The following is a 20,634-nucleotide window of genomic DNA, read 5'->3' as shown; positions in this document are numbered from 1 at the left end:
AGAAATCTCTTTATTCTCAGTCAAATTGCCCTGTACATGAAACATATTAACTTATTAGTATTAATGTTAAATTGCTGTGCTCCAACTATTTAACACTCAATTGTTAAGAATCACTGCCAGCAACCTTAACAGTGTACAGTAGTATACTTAAATATATATATTTATACACCATTAGAAAACAGCCTAATTTAGCTTTTAAGCAATTTGTTGAATTTTACCTAAAAACTAAAGATAATGATTGTGCTGCAAATATATAAAGTCAAGATATCAAAGAAAACAAAATATACACTGTAAAAAAACATTTTACAATACAAATATAATACAAAATGCATACAGTATATACAGTACACCTGCCTGTATATTGGCATTTTTCTCACTCTATCCATTAACTGAATGATAACTTAGTTGAAATATGAACAATAAAAAAAAACCATGTAAAATTATAAATCAATAATTATTGCTCCGTACAATGTACAGTAATATGTTTGATATCACCATAAAATGGTACGTTACTGGTTTCTCCTCACATCCAGTGAGTATTTCATCGTTGTGTTCTTGAAATAGCATAACTTGTGTGTCCATCGGACTTTTTCCAAGTCAGGCTGTAAATGTTTTGCTTGGCGAATACGTCAGGAAAGACTCGAACGTTGTTGTTAAAATCCCATTCTTTCCAAATGCGCTGTCTGTTGTTGTATCTGTAAGAATAAGAAAAACATGTCATTCCTTATGTTTATGTTTTATGATGATTATGTTTATTTTATTTAAGAAGGGACAATGCACATTAACAAGCACTTGAGTCCATCATGTAAATGTGCCAGATTTAGAGCCATACAGGCTAATTTTCATCTGCAGACAATGGCAGGTTGATGGCATTAAAAAAAAACATACAACCGTACAATTACTAAAACATTTATAGGTTAACCCGGACACAGTGCAGAAACTCAACCAGTACTATGCGACTTGTGGGGATTTTTTTTTTTTTTTTTTTAAAGTTATTTTTTGGGGTGATTTTTAAGTATTTATTGATAGGACAGTGGATAGAGTGTTGGAAAGGGGGAGAGAGAGAAATGACATGCGGAAAGGACCACAGGCCGGATTCGAACCCGGGTCCACCGCTGCTAGGACTGAGCCTTGGCGATACATGGGCGCTCGCTCTACCGACTGAGCTAACCAGCTGCCCGTGGGGATTTTTTAAATGTCCAATTAGTCTGCCTCACAGGATGTAGACTGTGGGTATAAATCTACCATTGGCCGCGGATCTCATGCAGCAATCTCCTTCCCTTCTGCGCTATCTATTTTGCAAGGTCGCTGCATCCTGTGCTTAGTGTCGCCCAAGACGAGTGTGATTGGTTTAAAGAAATACGAACAAGCCAGAGCGTTTTTTTCCCTTATACCAGAATGAGAATGTGTAGAACCAGACCTTTCTTAGCTGTGACAAAGCGCTGTGGAGATGGGTTTTGCTATGCAAGACTAATGTCCAATTAACATGGTCGGTTTTGAGGCACTGAAGCAGTGAAAGCAATTGTTTTTAGTTATGTATTAGAGATGTTTATAAAATCTTGCAAACGACAACGCTATCATGTAGTGGGCAACTCCAGGGGCTGAAAAGTGAAGCCAATGCTGAAGTGCCTTAAACTTGCATTTTTTCTAATAGCCAGCAGGGGGCGACTCCTCTGGTTTGCAAAAAGAAGTCTGATTGTATAGAAGTCTATGAGAAAATGAGCCTACTTCTCACTTGATTTATTACCTCAGTAAACATTGTAAACACGAGTTTATGGTCTCAATCGTTAGTTTCAAGTCTTCTTCAATACAGCATGATGTTCATTTAGTAAATTATGGTCCCATTTAGAGTCGGATAGACCATAAAGCAGGGTATGCTATAGTCCATGACTACCTTGTGATTGACATGTCGCACGCCGGTCTGGGAGTTGTTCGTGTTTTCATCTTAAAACTTTAACCCTTTCAGAGTGTGTTTTCAGTTCATGAAAGTTAATTGTAACATTTTGGTCGCCTAAAAATGTCTTATTCAGCGTTCGGTTGTACTTAGGTCCACCCTCTTGTGTCACTTCTGGTTCCAAAAAAACAAAATGGTGACGGCCAAAATGCTGAACTCGAGGCTTCAAAACAGCAGTCCGCAAACCAATGGGTAACGTCACGGTGACTATATCCACTTCTTATACAGTCTGTGCTATCATGAGACTCATTGAGTGTAATGGTACAGTTAATGTATTTGTGCATTAGTGTCTCACCGGTTATAAAAACAGGGCAACGGGCTGATATATTCTGGACCTGCAACCGGGCCAAACATGACAGATAGTCGGGCTGATCTTTTGACATGAGGTCACACTCATGATAAGGCAAGACCTCCAATATTCCAGTTTCTTGGCACCAGTTTAGGAAGTGCTTCTTCTCTTTTGCCTCTGCACTCAACCTGGACATGAGAGGAGGAGACATAATGTTAACAGAAAGTCTTTTATAATGTGCAAAATCAGCATGAGTCTTTCATAAAATGATGAAAAACACTCTGTATGGTAACTGTGAAAATGTAAGGATAATCTGTGAAAGAGATTTGAATTAAAATATTGAAGAGAATATAAGGAAAAACATTGTGGTTAATGCCAGGAGGTCAGTTAGCAAAATCTTGAAGTACCAAAAAAAGACTTTTAGAACATCTGTAACCTGCTATATAGGGAAGTGTGAAACAAGAGTTTTTTGTAGTTATTTTTCCAAAGCTAACCCCTACCTTGCATTTTCTTTCAGCCGACGGCTGTCTCTGTAGTGCAACATCCATTTCCACTTCCCCGTTCTGCTTAGCTCTTGCAAGATTTCTGACATTTTTTTCAGGTTGCCTTAAAATCATACAAAGTTGATATTATGAGCACTGGCTGCTTACATGACAAGATCTCAAACTACACAAAGCTGGTATACAAATAAAAGTGACATACAAAGGCTGAGGGGCTCCAGTGCTGCTCTGTCGAACATTATAAAGCCACCTCTCGTAAAGAGCTCCTGATGGGTGAGATTCACAACATCATCTGGTTCGTCGATTCCAGCAAAGTGCACACCTGGTGACTTCTTCAGCTCGAGCAAATGTGGGACCTGAGATAGAAGAAAGTAGTCATTAGTTCATGACTACCTATTGCAAAAGTCTTGTCATGATCTTTTTCCACCAGCTGATCAATTACCTCACAAATGTGCTCTGCAATGTCTTCATTCCTGAGGATGATGAGTAGAGATGAAGAACTATCCTCACCAAGGAAGAACTCAGATGGCTGTACAGCAGTGTGGCCCTCTGCTTCTAAATGTGCCTTTTAAAAATAAAGAAAATTACGCAAACTTTAAAAGCCATTTTCCATTAGCAAGTCTTGCACTGCTTTAACAGTAAAAATTAGTCCCGTCTTGACTTGCTTTAATATATTTTGTGATTGCAAATATGTACAAGGGTTATTAAAGGGCTGTATGATATCCTTGAATTCAGTATTCCTTTGATATGATCTTCTTAATGACCAACCAACCTACAATAGCTGTTACAACAAATGTAGTGAGACGTTACATTAAGCTGGAAATGTCTCAGCTGCTTTGGCTTATGCACACGTGTCTGGATCATAACTCCTTTTAAAACCCTCCTGGGAATATATCTCTAATGATACTCCATCCAAAATGTATCTTTCAGTTATGAAACACTCACCCCCACAGGCTTGAAAAAGAGCAGTAAAATATTTGATGCTCCGTAATGAAGTTCAGAAGCTGTGATCAGTTTGGATTCAATGCAGTTAGGACAGTTTGTGTGATTTAAACAGCTGTCTGCGTTGGACGTCTGCCTATCTGCCCACTGTTCACGCAGCTCCCCAGGAGCTGCTTCTGGCCGACGGCTGGCTAACCTGACTTCACCAGGCTGACTGACTGCAGAAATTTACTGAACCAAATAGTTTTCTGTTGGCTCCAAGGGAAGAAATCAACAGTGTTTGAATGTATTGATTCATTGATTTTCTTTCCCCAACCATCGTATTGAGAAATGGGGAATCTGCCTGTTAATAAGCTCAAAACACAAATACAGCGGGATATACTGTATGTGTTATTTTAACAACTGCCTATGCAGGTTACAATTCACTACATGCAACAAAAATAGACTTATAGCTTAAAAAACACAGGGCACGGAATCAGTGTGGATTGATACACCTAATAAAATGGTAGCTTATGTTCTGTGAAATGTGCGAGTGACGCGTTATTCTCCCCCACCCCCCAAGAGTGTTCTGCCTAGAAGTTTGCATGGATATTTCCGCTGTGTAAACATGAATCCAAGCTGACCACAATCTCTTATCTCCATTAAGGAGCAAATAACCAATTTGTACTGGCACTTTCTATACAGGGGATGAGTGTTACATTGTCAAAAAATAAGATTTGGGTGGCATAAGTTAGTTCAGGAATGAAAGCTAAAAAGAGTTTTGCTTTGAAAAAAATTGTTAATATAAAGTCAATAGAAATACTGCATTGGATGTGTGTTGAGAGCTCTTACCTTGGTTTCCTCGAAGAAGGCATCATCTGACGTGACTAATATGTAGAATCTGTACTTTGTTTTACAGGATTTCTTCACGACTGAATTCAGACTACTGCGGAAACTCTCCATCTCTTTCTTCATTTCATCACAGAAGTCAAAATGGTAACTTGGTTCAGTCTTTGGATAAACTCCATCCATTCTGAAGTGCTTAGGTCTAGATGGGACCGTTTTGACAGCACAAACATCATTCATCATTGCCTCATACACCCTGGTACACTCTGAAGTCACACCGGAAACTCCAGCATGTTCCATTGGGTTCCCTGTTCCTTGAGATATTTTTTGAGGATGCAAAGTCTTATCTTCCTCTGTGGTGTCTGTCAGGTATTTCCTGTCAGACATGTCTACCTTGATTTTTTGTCCAAAAAGAGACGGTGCATCCAAATGTGCATTCAAGTGATCCACTGAATCCTCCTGCTCCTCTAGACTGCAAAAGTGCACAGTCACAGGACTGGCACAAGACAAATTCTGTTTGTCATGTGTGTCCTGTTGGCGGTTGTGTTCCCTCTTAGTCCTTTTCAAAAGCTGTTTCATTTGTTCCGAGAAGATAAGGCTCTCCTTCTCCATTGACGCCTCAGTGGGGTCATCTTGTAGGCACCTCTGAGAAACCTGCTCCAGAAAAGAATAAGATCTCTTCTGGCTCGTATTATAGACCGTACACATGAGTGAGCTTTGAGGTCCCAAGTAAAGACTTTCATCGATTATGCCACCATCTTTGAAATCAGCATGTGAGGTTGATGCGTCTGAGCAGTCTTTCTGATCCATCGCAATGCACTCCTTAGTTGTTTGCCCGACTTGCTCATGAAAAGTCATGACACCTTGGTTTCCATCAACACGTTTAGAGGAACTTTTTGCGTATTCAAAAGACTGCAAGGGGAGAGATGATGAAGGAATCTTGTTGAATTTTGAAAAGTCCCTTCCTTTGTGCTGATATAAGGGATCTAGACATACAAATTTAGCTTGATCAGAGTTAGGCTTACTGGCACTAACATTTGAAAACCAATTGCTCTTTGAAGGAAGCTCACTGGCATCTTGCTTATCATCATTTAGTCCTTCAGAAGTTCTCTTGAGACTTTCTGTCTTTTTCTCCAAGAGCATGGTAGTGGGTATGGTGCATGTGATTAGGGGGATTTTATGTGACATTACAGTGTTTTCAATTTGTCTGTCTTTAGACATGTAATCTGCTTGATTTTCATCACTCTTAGATGGTTTCACTGCCATGACAGGACGCTGACTGTATGAATGTGGCTCATGACTTAAATTGGTCTGTGATGTTGTTTTGAGTTTATCTTGGTCAATATTTGGCTTAATGGCTCGCAAACTCTCAGTAGAGGGAACAGATCTGTAAGAATGACAATCTCGCCCTACGGAGGTTTCCTGTAATTTATCTGTTCTTTCAAAATAGTGTTGATGAACTGAGTCAGTTTTTTGTAGCTGCAACTTTACACCGAGTACTTCCTCTAATTTACTTTTGAAAGGTGATATAAGAAAGTGACCTGTTGATTCTGTGTGCAGTTCTTGTGAGGTAGAGGCCGACACCACTGCTGGTGTTGTATTGCGAATTTTCTTGTCCTTAGAGTCAGATGAGGTATGGCTTGAGGCTAAGCAAGTGGGGATGTACTTGCTTCTGGGGTAAGGGGTTTGATCAAGAGAGTGTTTCATACCAGCTGTTTTCATCTGGCTGGAAGTGTCAGTGTGGCTTGATTTGGAGAGGAACTTGTCTATACTTTGTAGAACTCTTAGAGTTCTTAGTTCAAGATCAGGGTGAAGATGATGAAGGTTGGCATCCTTGTTAACAGTAGACTTGTGAGGCATCTCCTCCTTCATGGATGTTGAGCCTCTGCTAGGTGATTTCTGAGTCAAGTTTTTGGAGGTTTCATGACCACTAAAAGCAGAAGCACTAGTACTACTTGGGCCAGAGCAAGTTAAGTACTCATATGGTTTCTCATCCATAGTTGGGGTAGAACACCGGTCATCAGACTCACTTTCCGAAGCCACTGGCTGGTTGGTTTCACTTGCATCAATATGTGAAAGTGATATTTTGCCAGCAGACAGTTCTGCCTTTTGATTGTACATTTGAGATGTACTGCATACCTCTGTGGGTTGGACAGTTTCAGGGTAGGTAGTTTCACTGATGAATGGTATTTTTTCCTGGCATTGAACAACTTCTTCAATCTTGCCTTGTGAGTGTGAGACATGTGGTTGTATTGTATCCTCTCCTGAGGTGTCTATTCCAATAAATGGAATTACAACCACATTATGGATCTTTTCCAATCCCTCATTTGTTTTGTCGATCTGTTTGAGATATGTTTCTTTAGTCAGTGCCACTTCAGCTTCACACTGAGGTGAATGAGACTGATGATGAAATGGTTCTTTTTCAGTTGTGTTATCAACATTTTGCTCTCCCTCAATTGCTTTGGTATCCAGATTTTCATGATAATCACTTGTTTGATTGAAGTTTGCCATTACTTTGTTTGGGCTTCCTGTTTCAACACTGCCATTTGTCTGGGGAATAGACCCATCTAATGAACAGTTGTTCTCATCAGACATGGGTAATTCTGTCTTTGCTGCCAAACAAATATAATTTTCTGAACTTTTCCCAACTGCAGTTTCAGCAGAAATATGCTCCATTTCTGATGGAGCGGGAGGACATTTTTCTAAAATGGCAGGTTCATCTGTCAACCCACTGCCATTTGCACACAGCTTTTTCAACTGCAAATCATGGCAGGCATCGTCTTCGTTGTCAGCTTGAGGTGGTTGCTCATCCAATGGTGGTTCTGGATTACTCTCTGTGATGGAGTCCTTTTTTAATGAGTCTGGGCCATCACACATCATAGGTACTGGCTGATCACTTAAATCACTGTCAGCTTGCACAGGTGAAACACAGCGGTCTTTCTCCTCAAGTCCATCTTCTTTTTCAAAGTGATCTTCATGTTTCACTTTCCAGTTTCCCCTATCTGGCTGATCACTCAAATCACTGTCGGCTTGCACAGGTGAAACACAACAGTCTTTCTCCTCAAGTCCATCTTCTTTTTCAAAGTGATCTTCATGTTTCATCACTTTACCTTTGTGTACTGTACAATCATCCACATCTTCATTTACGTTGTCAGCTTTGCCTGGTGAGATTGCTTTAGGCTCCTCTCCAGATAACTGCTTATCATTTTCCAAAAGATTTCCATTGTAGAATATACCTGATTCTTTGTTTGTTGAATCTTCATTTGTATGAATCAATTTTGGAGAAGGTCCTACTTTGCCTTCTTGGCATGTTTTTTCTTTCACTTTCCAGTTTTCCCTATCTGGCTGATCACTCAAATCACTGTCAGCTTGCACAGGGGAAACGCAATGGTCTTTCTCCTCAAGTCCATCTTCTTTTTCAAAGTGATCTTCATGTTTCACTTTCCAGTTTCCCCTATCTGGCTGATCACTCAAATCACTGTCGGCTTGCACAGGTGAAACACAACAGTCTTTCTCCTCAAGTCCATCTTCTTTTTCAAAGTGATCTTCATGTTTCATCACTTTACCTTTGTGTACTGTACAATCATCCACATCTTCATTTACGTTGTCAGCTTTGCCTGGTGAGATTGCTTTAGGCTCCTCTCCAGATAACTGCTTATCATTTTCCAAAAGATTTCCATTGTAGAATATACCTGATTCTTTGTTTGTTGAATCTTCATTTGTATGAATCAATTTTGGAGAAGGTTCTACTTTGCCTTCTTGGCATGTTTTTTCTTTCACTTTCCAGTTTTCCCTATCTGGCTGATCACTCAAATCACTGTCAGCTTGCACAGGGGAAACGCAACGGTCTTTCTCCTCAAGTCCATCTTCTTTTTCAAAGTGATCTTCACGTTTCATCACTTTACCTTTGTGTACTGTACAATCATCCACATCTTCATTTACATTGTCAGCCTTGCCTGGTGAGATTGCTTTAGGCTCCTCTCTAGATAACTGCTTATCATTTTCCAAAAGATTTCCATTGTAGAATATACCTGATTCTTTGTTTGTTGAATCATCATTTGTATGAATCAATTTTGGAGAAGGTTCTACATTGCCTTCTTGGTATGTCTTTTCTTTCACTTTCCAGTTTTCCCTATCTGGCTGATCACTCAAATCACTGTCGGCTTGCACAGGTGAAACACAACGGTCTTTCTCCTCAAGTCCATCTTCTCTTTCAAAGTGATCTTCATGTTTCATCACTTTACCTTTGTGTACTGTACAATCATCCACATCTTCATTTACATTGTCAGCCTTGCCTGGTGAGATTGCTTTAGGCTCCTCTCTAGATAACTGCTTATCATTTTCCAAAAGATTTCCATTGTAGAATATACCTGATTCTTTGTTTGTTGAATCATCATTTGTATGAATCAATTTTGGAGAAGGTTCTACATTGCCTTCTTGGTATGTCTTTTCTTTCACTTTCCAGTTTTCCCTATCTGGCTGATCACTCAAATCACTGTCGGCTTGCACAGGTGAAACACAACGGTCTTTCTCCTCAAGTCCATCTTCTCTTTCAAAGTGATCTTCATGTTTCATCACTTTACCTTTGTGTACTGTACAATCATCCACATCTTCATTTACATTGTCAGCCTTGCCTGGTGAGATTGCTTTAGGCTCCTCTCTAGATAACTGCTTATCATTTTCCAAAAGATTTCCATTGTAGAATATACCTGATTCTTTGTTTGTTGAATCATCATTTGTATGAATCAATTTTGGAGAAGGTTCTACATTGCCTTCTTGGTATGTCTTTTCTTTCACTTTCCAGCTTTCCCTATGTTTGGATTCATTTTCATCATGCTCAACTGTATGAACCACATCACTTGCTGCTTTGTTGGAGACTACCTCTTTGTCTGTCACAGATTTGGATGAATCCCTTCCATGTTTTTGCAATAAACTCATCTCTGTAGCTTCAGAATTTTCAATGCCATCTTTCATATCCCTCTTCTCATTGCTGCATCCATGTAACAAGTAGCCAATTCCTGAAGCAGTCTGATCATTTTCTGGCTGAACGGATACACTTTCCATCGCTTCTTGTACAAGAATGAATGTTCCATCACCTTTACAAGATGGTCCTTTCGTGTGCTCCAAGCTCCCAGTTTTTTGCGAAGGGGTACAACTCTTCTTATTTTCAGAGGCGCTTCGGACATCATTCACCTCGTTAATAATCTCTGTTGACTGTACCGTCTCTTTCTGACACTGGAAAAAGAAAAAGAAAACAGAATAAGAATAAGAATTACATATATTTATTACAAATGTCTTTCATTCAGTGAAAACCATGACTGCTGTTTCTCTCTGAGTGATTTTTCAAGGTTGACCAATGAAATCCTTTGCTGTAACTGATCTCCACCATTCTGCATAGTAATTAAAAATGTGCTTCTGTAGTACGATTTTGGCTAAAATGTTTGGGAAATACTGCGCATACCACTGGATAAATGAGACTTGGATTGTATTGCACGAGTTGTGTGTACTCCATTGTCGGCCAAGTCTGGATTCTTTGTTCACCGTGGAGGCAAGTTTTCTTCAAGAATTTAAGGTAACACACTGTGAGTAATTGATACACAAATGGTCATTTTAAAGGTGAAGTATTTCTTTAAGAAGATAGTTGCTGCCTGACATGGGGATGCATCAGTCATAAACAAAGTACCAATTTTGGCATTAAATTTGCCTGCTTTTCTGTCCACTTGCCAACTTTATGCCCATCAATCGGAACAGAGCCCTAACACAATAAATGGGATGTATGAAGGCATTCCTGTTCAGTTGGTTAAATCTCTGTAGCCTTTATACAGTACATCAGCAGCATGGTATGTGCAGTCCATCTGGGGAATGTGTGCATTACCAGAGTGCAGCACAAGACAGACATGATAGGCACTGCACAGGGTTCTTGGAAATAAGTACACAAACATCAATACTTCTTCTAGTATATGGTTTATACAGTGCAAACCATTAGGAGCATATGAGGCATCTTCAGGAAGATGGGATGGACTTCCATTAGACTGCCCATAAGGGAAGGCTAAAAAGGGATAAAACGAGCTGATGTGATGGGCCATCTCTGAAGCTACGTCAACTGCAGATAATCTATTTCTACTGTACCAGAAGTACGCGTCAATGATTGTGGAGTTTGCATGGGAGCATTGTTGTCAGGGACAATAGTTCTTGGTAGCGTCTCCCATTGCAAATTGGTCCATGTCTAGAGACCAGAAAATGAATGATTTGAACACCCTGATGAGAAGGCCAAAACCGGACATAGCCACCTTATCTGGAATATGGAAAATGGGCCTCCTTCTTGATACCAAGCCTTGGAGGGAAGTCTACACAGGGTTGCCTAGTAGCTGGGCCTAGCCCCATGCGTCTTAGCCAATCTGAGCCCACAAAAAGAAGGCAGGGCCTTTTCTGTTTTGTGGTAACCATCCACTAGGAAAGGAATGAAGGGTCTGGTACATGGTTAGGTGGGCAGCAAGCAAAGGTGCAGGCCTTGTCCAGTTGAACACTAGCTACTGAAACTATCAATCAGTATGTGGAATGTCACCTTTGGTGGAGAAGGAGCTGAGGCTTGTGCAGAAGGCAGAATGGCACCAACTATATGTGGTTGGACACATTTCTGTACTCCTGGATAGAAGCTGGACTCCCCTTGTCTGGAGTCATTCAGGGTGCTGGCCTTGTGGGTGTGAGGATACTCAAGTCTTGGTTGTATGCTGATGTGTTGGAGTGTCCCCCGGAGAATGAAAGGATAGCCTCAGTTTTGTTTGTGCTGATGTGCCAAATAGCATTTCAGAGTCTTTACATAAAATGATGGTAGAAACTGGTAGATTGACAGAATAAACCTAAATAGGGTAGTGAATTGAACTCTGAATGTACGTCAGAGCCTCAGATTTTTCAGCATCCCAAGGGAGGCTGGAGACAATCTCCATTGCAGTGACAACTGTTTGGAGCTGTGGCCAAAAGGTCTGAGAGGATTTGCAGAGAGCTTGTGACTCCCAGTCAGATGCCACAGCACTCTGCCAGAAAACAGTAGATTGTCCCTTCCAACTTACCCTATTAACTTCAATAGATGATTGTATGTCTATTACTACATGACAAGCACACAAATTTGATTCTTTAATTGTTCTATATTCTAAACACCATCTAAAAAAAATCATGACAAAAACATTAAATGCATAATAGTTTGCCTTCAATGTAACAGTAACATTAGAAACAAACCTGAATTGCTTCCTGTAGCTCCACGGATGACTTGAGTGTGTTCAATGTTTCACTAGCTTCTTTCCCATCGCTGGACACAGAAGTCTCTTTTCTGTTGACTTGTGGATCTGAAGTGACTATCTCTGCATTGGAGTTTCTCAGTGACAAGTCCAAAACCACAGATCCTTGGTCCAACACAGAGTTGTCTTTTTTGCTGAGGTCCAAAGCTTTTGAAATCGAAGGGTCTGCAGTGTCTGTTGTACTCGGGAAAGGAGCAAATGAATTGGCCTTGAGATCAGACTGAGCTGGGGCTGGTACCATTGCACTGGGCATTTCCAAAGAATCACTCTCTTCTGAACATGGGTACGAGTCATGAAAGAACCTGGCTGTTGACCGGCTGTAGAACAGACCTATCCACATGTGGACAATGAGCCGCACCTCTTCACTGGTGTCTTGCATGGAGAAATCCCACGGGCTATCGAAGAAGTGAAATGTACACAAAATTAGCTCTTTCAGTTGAATAATTGGTGATCATGTCATCTGAACTAAAAGTAAACTTCACCGCATATTGCCCACATTTGTCAACTAGATACAAATAGGTATAGCACTGAAATTATGTGAAAACTAAATATACTTATTTTACTTTTATGTCGATATTTCTTGTATAAATAAGTAGCACAATGTACATACCCATGCAAGGCTCGGACGATAGTTCTATCCTTTGGGTCACTTGTAAACTTGCTGTCCAGATCAAAGTCATAGTTTTCTTCCCATTGCTTCGTGACTTGGATAGATCCATCCTGGTCAATAAAGGTACGGGTCTGTCTGAACTTTCTTCTGCACACCATGTGTTTTTTCAGGCATTCTGGAGTTCTGCAGTTTTGATCATTTCTGTCTTTCTGGCCGACAGAGGGGTGTAGTGTTTTAATTCCATTGCCATACAATGTGTGGTGATGGTGCAGCAGTCTGGTAGAACCACTTAAAGGGGATACCTGGAAGGGTGTACCTGGCAAACCCAACAGTAGAGAGGAAGACGGGGGCAATGAGTAAGCATGTTCTTTATTTACCAAATCAACCAATTCAGTGCCTCCCACAAGATGGCTTGGTGTAGGAGACTCAAGAGGCTGCGTGGGTCTAGCAGCAGCAGCAGGCTGTCTAAGCAGAGCATGAAGAACTGACTCTTGTTCAGCACTGGTAACATCTTTTGTAAGGTCACACTTCTTCAAACCTGTCTCAGGTTTTCTCCCAAGTGCTGGGTCTGGCTGTGGTGGAACCTGGTCATTACTGGCACCGAGTGCCAAGTCAGCAAGTAAGTTCAAAGCATCTGTAGATGAGCAAGCACTGGTAATTTTTTCCTTAACAGTCTTCCTGACAGAATTATCCCTAGTACACTCTTTGTTTTTGAGTTTTTCACTGGCAAAACAAGCTGGGGTTTGAAAATGCAACCACCCTGTGAAGACAAAACAGAGGAGAAAAAAGAGCATGAAAATAAAAAGTAGCACATTGAAAGCATTTTAAATATATACCAATGTATTACTATTAGGAACCTGTCACCAACTTGTGAAGGGATTGGTTTATTAAGCCAGTAACACCATGTATGGGTGCAGACGCGCAAGAGAAGCAAAAATGCAGCACAAGCCAGAGAAGAACAAAAGCAATCTATGAACTAGCAAAGACTTAGCAAAGACTTAGCAAAGCGCAGCGACAGCATGCTTAGGACAGATGCAGAGGTGACAGATCCAAGAAAAGGGTCAGTTTCAATGTCATGCACAATACTGAAGAGATGTTAGACACCATAATGCACAAAAAACAAGCATTTCAAATTTTGAAATACAACTTACATTTCTTTTTGACATATTCTGTAGAGATGCCTTGATGCTTTTTGAGCGTTTTAATCCTTCCCCTTCTTGGAAAGATTGATGGAGGCCTATGTAGGATCTGAGGTTGTTCGTCTAAAATGGTTTGCTCTTGTGTCTTTGAAGAGTCTTTCCTTTGTTGAGTATCCTGACCCTCTGTAACCTTATCTGGTGGCTCTTTTGGGGTCAGGCCAAGGGCATATGCAAAAAGAGGGTCAACTGACAGCATCTTTGAAACGTCCTTGACATTGGCGTCCTGGACACTTGTAATTGCATAGTTACTCATCAGCATCCCAGTTTGTGAGTCAACTCTGCCCTTCTTGAGACAGGGCTCAGCGTCTTGGGCACCATCTGCAGTTGTTTCCCCAAGGAGATCCGTTTTTCTCTTTCCTCTTAGAAGAACTGATTTTAATTTACTCAACAGAAATTCACCCTTTGCAGCAATCTTTCCAAGGGAGGTGGTATCAGTGAGTTTTCCCTTAACTGCTTCTGAGGGAGGAGTTGCTGTGCCATCAGTCTTGGAAGAATGTTCACTGCTCTCTCGATTCAAAGTCAATGAACCATTGCCATCATCTGACGATCTCAAAATACTGAGTTCAGGATTCACGTCACTGACGACAACATTTTGAAGATGGTTCCCTCCATCCTTGGATGTTGTGGGCTCTGTTTCGCCCACTGCTGTCTCTAAAGCAGTTCTAGACTCTTGCTGGATTTCAACTGTGCCATGAGCATTCACAGAGGTATCAACCAACATTTTTTCAGGGCACCGTTCGTCTTTTCTAGATTGAAGCTTCGCCTTTAAAAACTTAAGATCAGCAATATCTACAGACCCATGAGGAACCAAGATTCTTCCACATTCGCTGATGACCGGCTTTAAGTCCCAACGCTCTGTTTTCTTTCTCAGAGGAAAAGCTTCAAGGTCCATCAAAACGGTGCTTTCCAAGCTCTCCTGTCCAGGGTCTGTTTTTTGCTCCTCTGGTTCTTCTAATCCAACAGAAGCAGATCTCAAATTTAAATATTTTGACAATGGCATTCTAAAGTTGCGCTTTCTCCTTCCTACTTTCCTCTGATCAACAGTTGAAGGACTACTCAACTGAGGTGATGATTCCTTGGCCAGGTCTTCCTTCTGACTCTTCAAGTTGACATCCTCCACTGGTATTTGTAAATTGGGAGTCTCAATGCAAGCTTTAGATACCCTTTTCTGAACTTTGGACTGTCCCCTGCGTAGTTTCCTCTGTTTTGTTTTTGTGAGATTGGTGACCTCAGGGCAATCCAAAATCGTTTTGGTTGTAGCAGTCTCATCATTCAGAGAGTTCACTCCTGCCATTTGCAATTTGTCTGTTGGAAAACCAGAAAGCTGAAAGTCATTATGCTTTGTTGCAGAAACAGCATTGATCATACTTAAACTCTCATCAGTGACAGCTTGCTCTGCCGAAGTGATGCTGACAATCAGCTCTGCTGGAAGTTCATCTGATGTAGAGGGAATCAGGAGATTTTTTGCTCCCATGTCATCAGTTTTGATCAGCATAGTCCGATCAGATTTGCAAATGCCTTTGGAAGCATCTCCCGCCTGCAAATCATCTGGTGCAACATTTTGAGGCACAGCTGTTGAGTCAACTTGTGCTTCGGTGCTTGTTATACAACTGTCCACAGATGTTTCAACATTTACAGGAGATCTCTGGCCTGTCAACTGGTCTTCTGACTCCATATTAACAGGATTGGTTGGTGCCTCCTCAGGAGATGACAGACAGATGTAGACATCATCATCAAGGTCTTCTATTCGCTCCTCTTTTCCAGCCGCCAGGATTTCTGAAGCCTTGGACACTGGCAGTTGAAAAGAGACTGGTTTGCTCAGGTATGACTTGAAGCTTTGCCATGCCCTGTTAGTCCACTCCGGGGATGAGTAGAGGTGCTTGTGGGCATCCGGCACATCATACTGATCTGGAAACATGCTGACCTCCCTAGAGGGACTTGATGCCAACCCAGGATTTATCAGTGCTGCGTAACTCTGCATATGCTGCGTCAAGACTTCACACAGTTCTTCACCTGGGTCCATGGGTGCTTTCTCAACTTCGCCCTCTGCATAACTTAGCACCGGTAGGACCTGCAGGATTTCAGATGACATGGCACACTTCCTGTGGCCAGATTTTGTGTCTGTGAAAAATCAAGAAAGAATACTTGTTTAATCTCTGCTTTTGTATTCATAAACATATCAACATCAAATCAATATACCAAATGAAAATATCCATTGTTAAACATATGCTTTAGTCACCTCTCTGTATAACTTGTGAGACTGGAAACACAAACATGCCTTGCAGGACATCAGTTGCACTGGACCCAGTATCTGAAAAAAAAAAGCAAAGATATTGTATGTTAGAGTTGGGTCAATTCCCGGATTTGCCAGTCCAGTTCGGTGTACAAGCTTACATCGGTTTGATTTTATGCCAACCAGCAATTGTCACTATGACACGTTATGGCAAATTAAAAAGTAGCCTACATCAGCAACCTGTGCCAATGGCGTCAAGGCGCTAAAGCCAGCTTGTAATGCATTAGTAATAAGTAATATGACAACGTGATTGACATAATATTATGCTTGTTTATAAACAGACTAACAGAGCCACTAGTGTCTGTCAGGCCACGCGCAATTTACTGCCGAGCCGAGGCTGGTGACTTCCACTTAACACCGGCAACATGAAGGAGAGTGGTGCACATTGTGTTTCCTTACTAGGAAGTTAATGTGTTTTTTGGGGTGACGAGACAAGACGGGTTTCCACCAACCAGTGTTTTGCAAGCCCGGCAGCCCGTAGTGTTAGCGAGTGTGCGGTTGCTTGAGAGAGAGAGGGGGGGGGTGGAGCATGTGACTGTGACGGTTAGTATGAAGTTAGTAGAAACGTTATAGCTTTTAACGTAGCAGTGAAGTGTGTGTACAGTTTAGACTGTTGGTGAATAGATGCTACAACTCCTTGAGACCCAAGCAAAGTTCCTGTGTCTTGCCAGCCAACTGCTGATTAAAGTAAAGTAGGTTAGCCCCGAATTTAGCAACAACAACGGCTCACTTAAGGTGGGCTCACCTTTAAGGTGGACCAGCTACTCTCATTTTAGTGACAAACTACTCCTCCAAGTTGCGGCTGCTGAGTCCAGTGCGACACGTAGTGGTAAAATTCGGTATACAGGTCCGGTCCGGTGTTCTGGCTTAACATCAACTCTACTGTATGTAGCTGGTATGAAGTTGGTGGTTGTAAACAAAGATGGAATTCAGCAAATTTTATCGTGAGACTGACAACATAGTACTCTGTTGTCATTTTCATATCTTACCATCATATGTGAGGAAATGGGAGGGGTGCAACAGGATAAGAAAACCACCATCATTCAGCTGAATAGTGAGAGCCTGTGCATAAATGAGCAAGTTTGTCAGGTACAGTTTAGGGATGTTGAATAGCAAGTCAAGTTCAACAAAAATATCATCATGCAGTGCGAGCTGATACAAAAAGGAACTGTTGTAAGGCATTGGAAAATGAGGAAATGATTTTAACAATCATTTTACTGTTAAAGTCATTCTTTGATAAAAAAAATATAATAATTTGCTGGTTACAATTGTAAAAATATTATGGTTTGCTTTGTTACTGTATTTCATATCAGTATAAATGGAATACTATATAAGGTTTCTGACTGTAAACAAACTAAAACACCACTTGATAAGTTGTGATGGGTTGACATTTCTTGGAATGATTGAATAAGCCCTGCAATCTCTGATAGGTTGATAATAAACAGAAACTCACAAGATCTTTTTCCTTGATCTCCCGCAGAAGTAGAGAGAGTGAGCTGGTGTCTTCCGCCTCAGAAGAAACCAGCTCACACAGACTGCAGTATAAACCATCCAGAAAGACTGAAAGACATAAAAATAAAAAAAAATTCACCATTGAAATGTTCAACGAATCTAAAAGTATTTTTGAGATAACTCCTTGAAAATGTAACTCCTGTGTAATAAGGCTGATATTTTCTTTATATTTTCTTTATATTTTCTAACAGCACACCTTCACGAGAGAAGCAAGTTTCAAAGACAGCCTTTGGCAACAGCTGTCGCAGATCCAACATAGAAATGGCTCGGTCAATTTTCACCACTGGTGGCCTTAAATGGAAAAATAAGACAAAGTACAGAAAATAGGTTATAAAATCTAAATTATCAAAGACATTTAAGATGATTAAAAAATGTGTGTATTTTTTATGTGCACATTTTAGCTTACAGTTCTGCAGGGATCAAGGCCCCTGCTGTAGACCTCAGACCAACATCACAGAACTGGGTGCCTATTTGAAGCTGACCCCTCCACAGAAGGTAATGACCAGCTGGAGAGGGGGGAACCATCAAATAAAACAATTATTTAAAAAAATGAAAAAATGAACAACCAGTCCATTTTCATTATGGATATAGGTGTAATACTATTGTATTAGTATATTGCTATGTATTTGTTATGATGACATATTCTTAAAACTAGCAGTGATATTGTATTTCTTTTTGACAGCAATATGTATGGAGAAACACTACCAAGTTTGCTATTAATTACATGTTACTTACCGAGTTTTTTCTCCTCACTGAAAAAAAAAAATCAGGAAACAATTAATCAATATGACTTAACTATTCTCAGTTTGTATGAAATGGTATTTGTGTTGCGGTAGTGATACTGTACCTTTTCTCCTGTGGTGCCTCAAGTGTTGCTTTGGTATCCGTATATGAAAAGGATACAATGGCAAAAGGACAGGCAGCGCTGGGAGACTGAGTCGTCACATCGCTTCCATCATTTAGCAGCTCATACATGTAATACTGCAAGGACAAAACAAAACACACTTGAGCTTCCTGGGGTCTATACCCATGTTTCCTTCTCAACATGAACCCATACATTCAGGTACTCAATATTGTGCTCACAAAGATGCATCCACACCATAGACCGTATATAAAGATGGACGACATGACAGCTCCCCAAAGGTGAAGCCAAAACATCTTGATGCCCCCTGGTGGCTGGCTTCAGTATAGGTCATAAAGCCCACCTCCTCCATGTTAGTGGATAGGACATGGGCCAAACTAAAAAGTCAAAGTATCCGTGAAATATTTTTTTTAGATAGTTGTTATCATGCTGTTATTTGATGCTATAAAAAAGGGGTAAGATGTCATTATTGACAGCTGCTCTGAGTCAAGTAGTCACGGAGCCAGAGGCTCGGGAATTGTACGAGAGGAGATGTAACCTTAACTTTCCGTAACCGTCACGAGTCTGTGTAATAGAACATGGATCAATTTGATCATAAATGTATTTATAGAGACATTATGGTTAGATGGTGTGTCTTTCTAGCCAAACAGCTAACGTGGCGCTAACATAGCAGCTGGGTGGCACACGCTAGCAAGCTGCAGCCGTGCTCGGCTCATGCAGGTGTGTGGGCGGGACCTCGATACCGCGGCTCCAGCACCCCGATCACTACTGCGCAGATTCTGGCTCCAAATAACGTCAAAATCTCAAGATGGCAGCTCCCCTATCCGGGATATTTTGGCTTCACTATTGTACAGTGGGAGGAAGTGGAGACGCATCGCCATCTGTATATACAGTCTATGATCTCCACACAGACAGAAAAGGACGACACATAGCATCATCACTGTACGACGTTCATCATCAGTCACATTTTTCTCCTTACCTGGGTTCGCTCAAAGGCAAGGAAGGAGCTGGTTTTGGCAGATACTGAAGGCAACTGTTCAGACACATGACAGTCAAACCCCACAGTGGGTGCAGTGAAATTCTGGGTGTAGTTCTCCAAAACCTTTTTAACTCTACCCTGTTGGTAACAACAAGGGACAATGATGAAAAAACAAAGAACAAAAAACAATGCTTACATACCTAAGGAAAATATATATATATTTTTTTTTCAATACCTTTGTCAGCCTGATGATGGCAATGTATCCAGATTTCCCATGATACCAGCGATTTAGATCCAAACAGTCAGAGTACATTGATATGTAAACACCTGAGGAACCACAGAATGTGTTCAATTACAAATAAATACAGGGATGGTCACTTATCAGGTTTTTTGAGGACATCATAAAAAAACTACAATAATTAACTCTTTAAAGTGCCCTTCAGAGGAGCTGACACTCCTCCAGCAGCAAGGCCACACCTTGAAATATGAATGTGTCACAGTTGTCAAGGACACACCACACAATTATTGACAACTATTTGAATTACCCACTGCAGCTGAACTCAAAACAATGTTATATAATGTTCTTTATACAGTTTTTAATAAGCCTTGAATACATACATTTCTTTACGTTTACCAGCAAGAGATTTTAAGATAAAAATGAAAGTCCAAAGGGGGTGAACACTATAGATACTTAAGGCATTTTTTTACTTTACAAGCTCCTAACCCATTTGTGCCCAAAGACTATATTTAGTATAAGGAAAAATGCCACAACATTTGTTCCGATTGATCAAAAGTCTTGAAATTTGGTATGGACTTACATCGGGCAAGTATCTTACAGTAAATCTGTGAAATGTTTAGATCACATGAAAAATCACACTTTTATTAATAGTCAAAGTCAGGATTTTGAAAAAGAAAAAATTGGAAAAACTCTAACATTGTGTTTGTTTTCCATATGAAATATTTTTTACACTGTATATGTGTTCATATCTTTGATATTCAACTTGTTATGAGTTGATAGATACCAAATACTCGACTGTTCTCCGTGAAGTTTCTGAGATACAGCCATATTCTTATCATACTATATATCTAGTATTTGGGCACATGGGACTATGTTTTTTTTACTAAAATATAATGGAGTCTATTGCAAAAACAGTAGTCCCATGTGCCCAAAGATATATAGTATGCTAAGAAAAATGTATTCACAAAACTTTTTCACATTTGTGCTTGGCCAAGCCCAGAAAACAAGTTAAAAAATACTTAAACAATTAAAGGCCTTGTAAAGCAATAATAAATATGCATTCTGGGTTTGTCACACCACAGAAAAATATGTTACTAACCACCCAGCCAAATTTGAATGATAAAAAAAATCGCCAA

At 40.5% G+C, this 20,634-nt stretch overlaps 1 protein-coding gene across 4 annotated transcripts in view; it reads right to left on the bottom strand.

Moving 5' to 3' along the window:
• Positions 1-20,634, bottom strand: part of tasor2 (transcription activation suppressor family member 2) — a 30,003-nt gene continuing 9,369 nt past the window's right edge. For 2 of the 4 annotated variants that reach the window (XM_074632403.1, XM_074632404.1), the window contains exons 5-22: positions 19,496-19,587; positions 19,261-19,398; positions 18,267-18,400; positions 18,155-18,171; positions 17,826-17,925; positions 17,616-17,710; positions 17,361-17,467; positions 16,897-16,969; positions 15,854-15,925; positions 13,567-15,735; positions 12,416-13,175; positions 11,747-12,200; positions 4,517-9,745; positions 3,186-3,308; positions 2,946-3,099; positions 2,744-2,849; positions 2,250-2,431; positions 1-695 (exon numbers count right to left, since the gene is read on the bottom strand). In XM_074632403.1, the coding sequence (XP_074488504.1) occupies positions 598-695; positions 2,250-2,431; positions 2,744-2,849; positions 2,946-3,099; positions 3,186-3,308; positions 4,517-9,745; positions 11,747-12,200; positions 12,416-13,175; positions 13,567-15,735; positions 15,854-15,925; positions 16,897-16,969; positions 17,361-17,467; positions 17,616-17,710; positions 17,826-17,925; positions 18,155-18,171; positions 18,267-18,400; positions 19,261-19,398; positions 19,496-19,587 (10,103 nt within the window). In that variant the 3' untranslated portion in view covers positions 1-597. The remainder of the gene's footprint in view (positions 696-2,249; positions 2,432-2,743; positions 2,850-2,945; positions 3,100-3,185; positions 3,309-4,516; positions 9,746-11,746; positions 12,201-12,415; positions 13,176-13,566; positions 15,736-15,853; positions 15,926-16,896; positions 16,970-17,360; positions 17,468-17,615; positions 17,711-17,825; positions 17,926-18,154; positions 18,172-18,266; positions 18,401-19,260; positions 19,399-19,495; positions 19,588-20,634) is intronic. The other 2 variants (XM_074632405.1, XM_074632406.1) reach the window with 1 other exon arrangement.

The sequence above is a fragment of the Sebastes fasciatus genome, chromosome 4 (genome assembly GCF_043250625.1).
Source record: "Sebastes fasciatus isolate fSebFas1 chromosome 4, fSebFas1.pri, whole genome shotgun sequence".
NCBI lineage: Eukaryota > Metazoa > Chordata > Actinopteri > Perciformes > Sebastidae > Sebastes > Sebastes fasciatus.
Note: the sequence above shows the minus strand (reverse complement) of the source record. Positions and strands in the feature narration are given on the sequence as shown.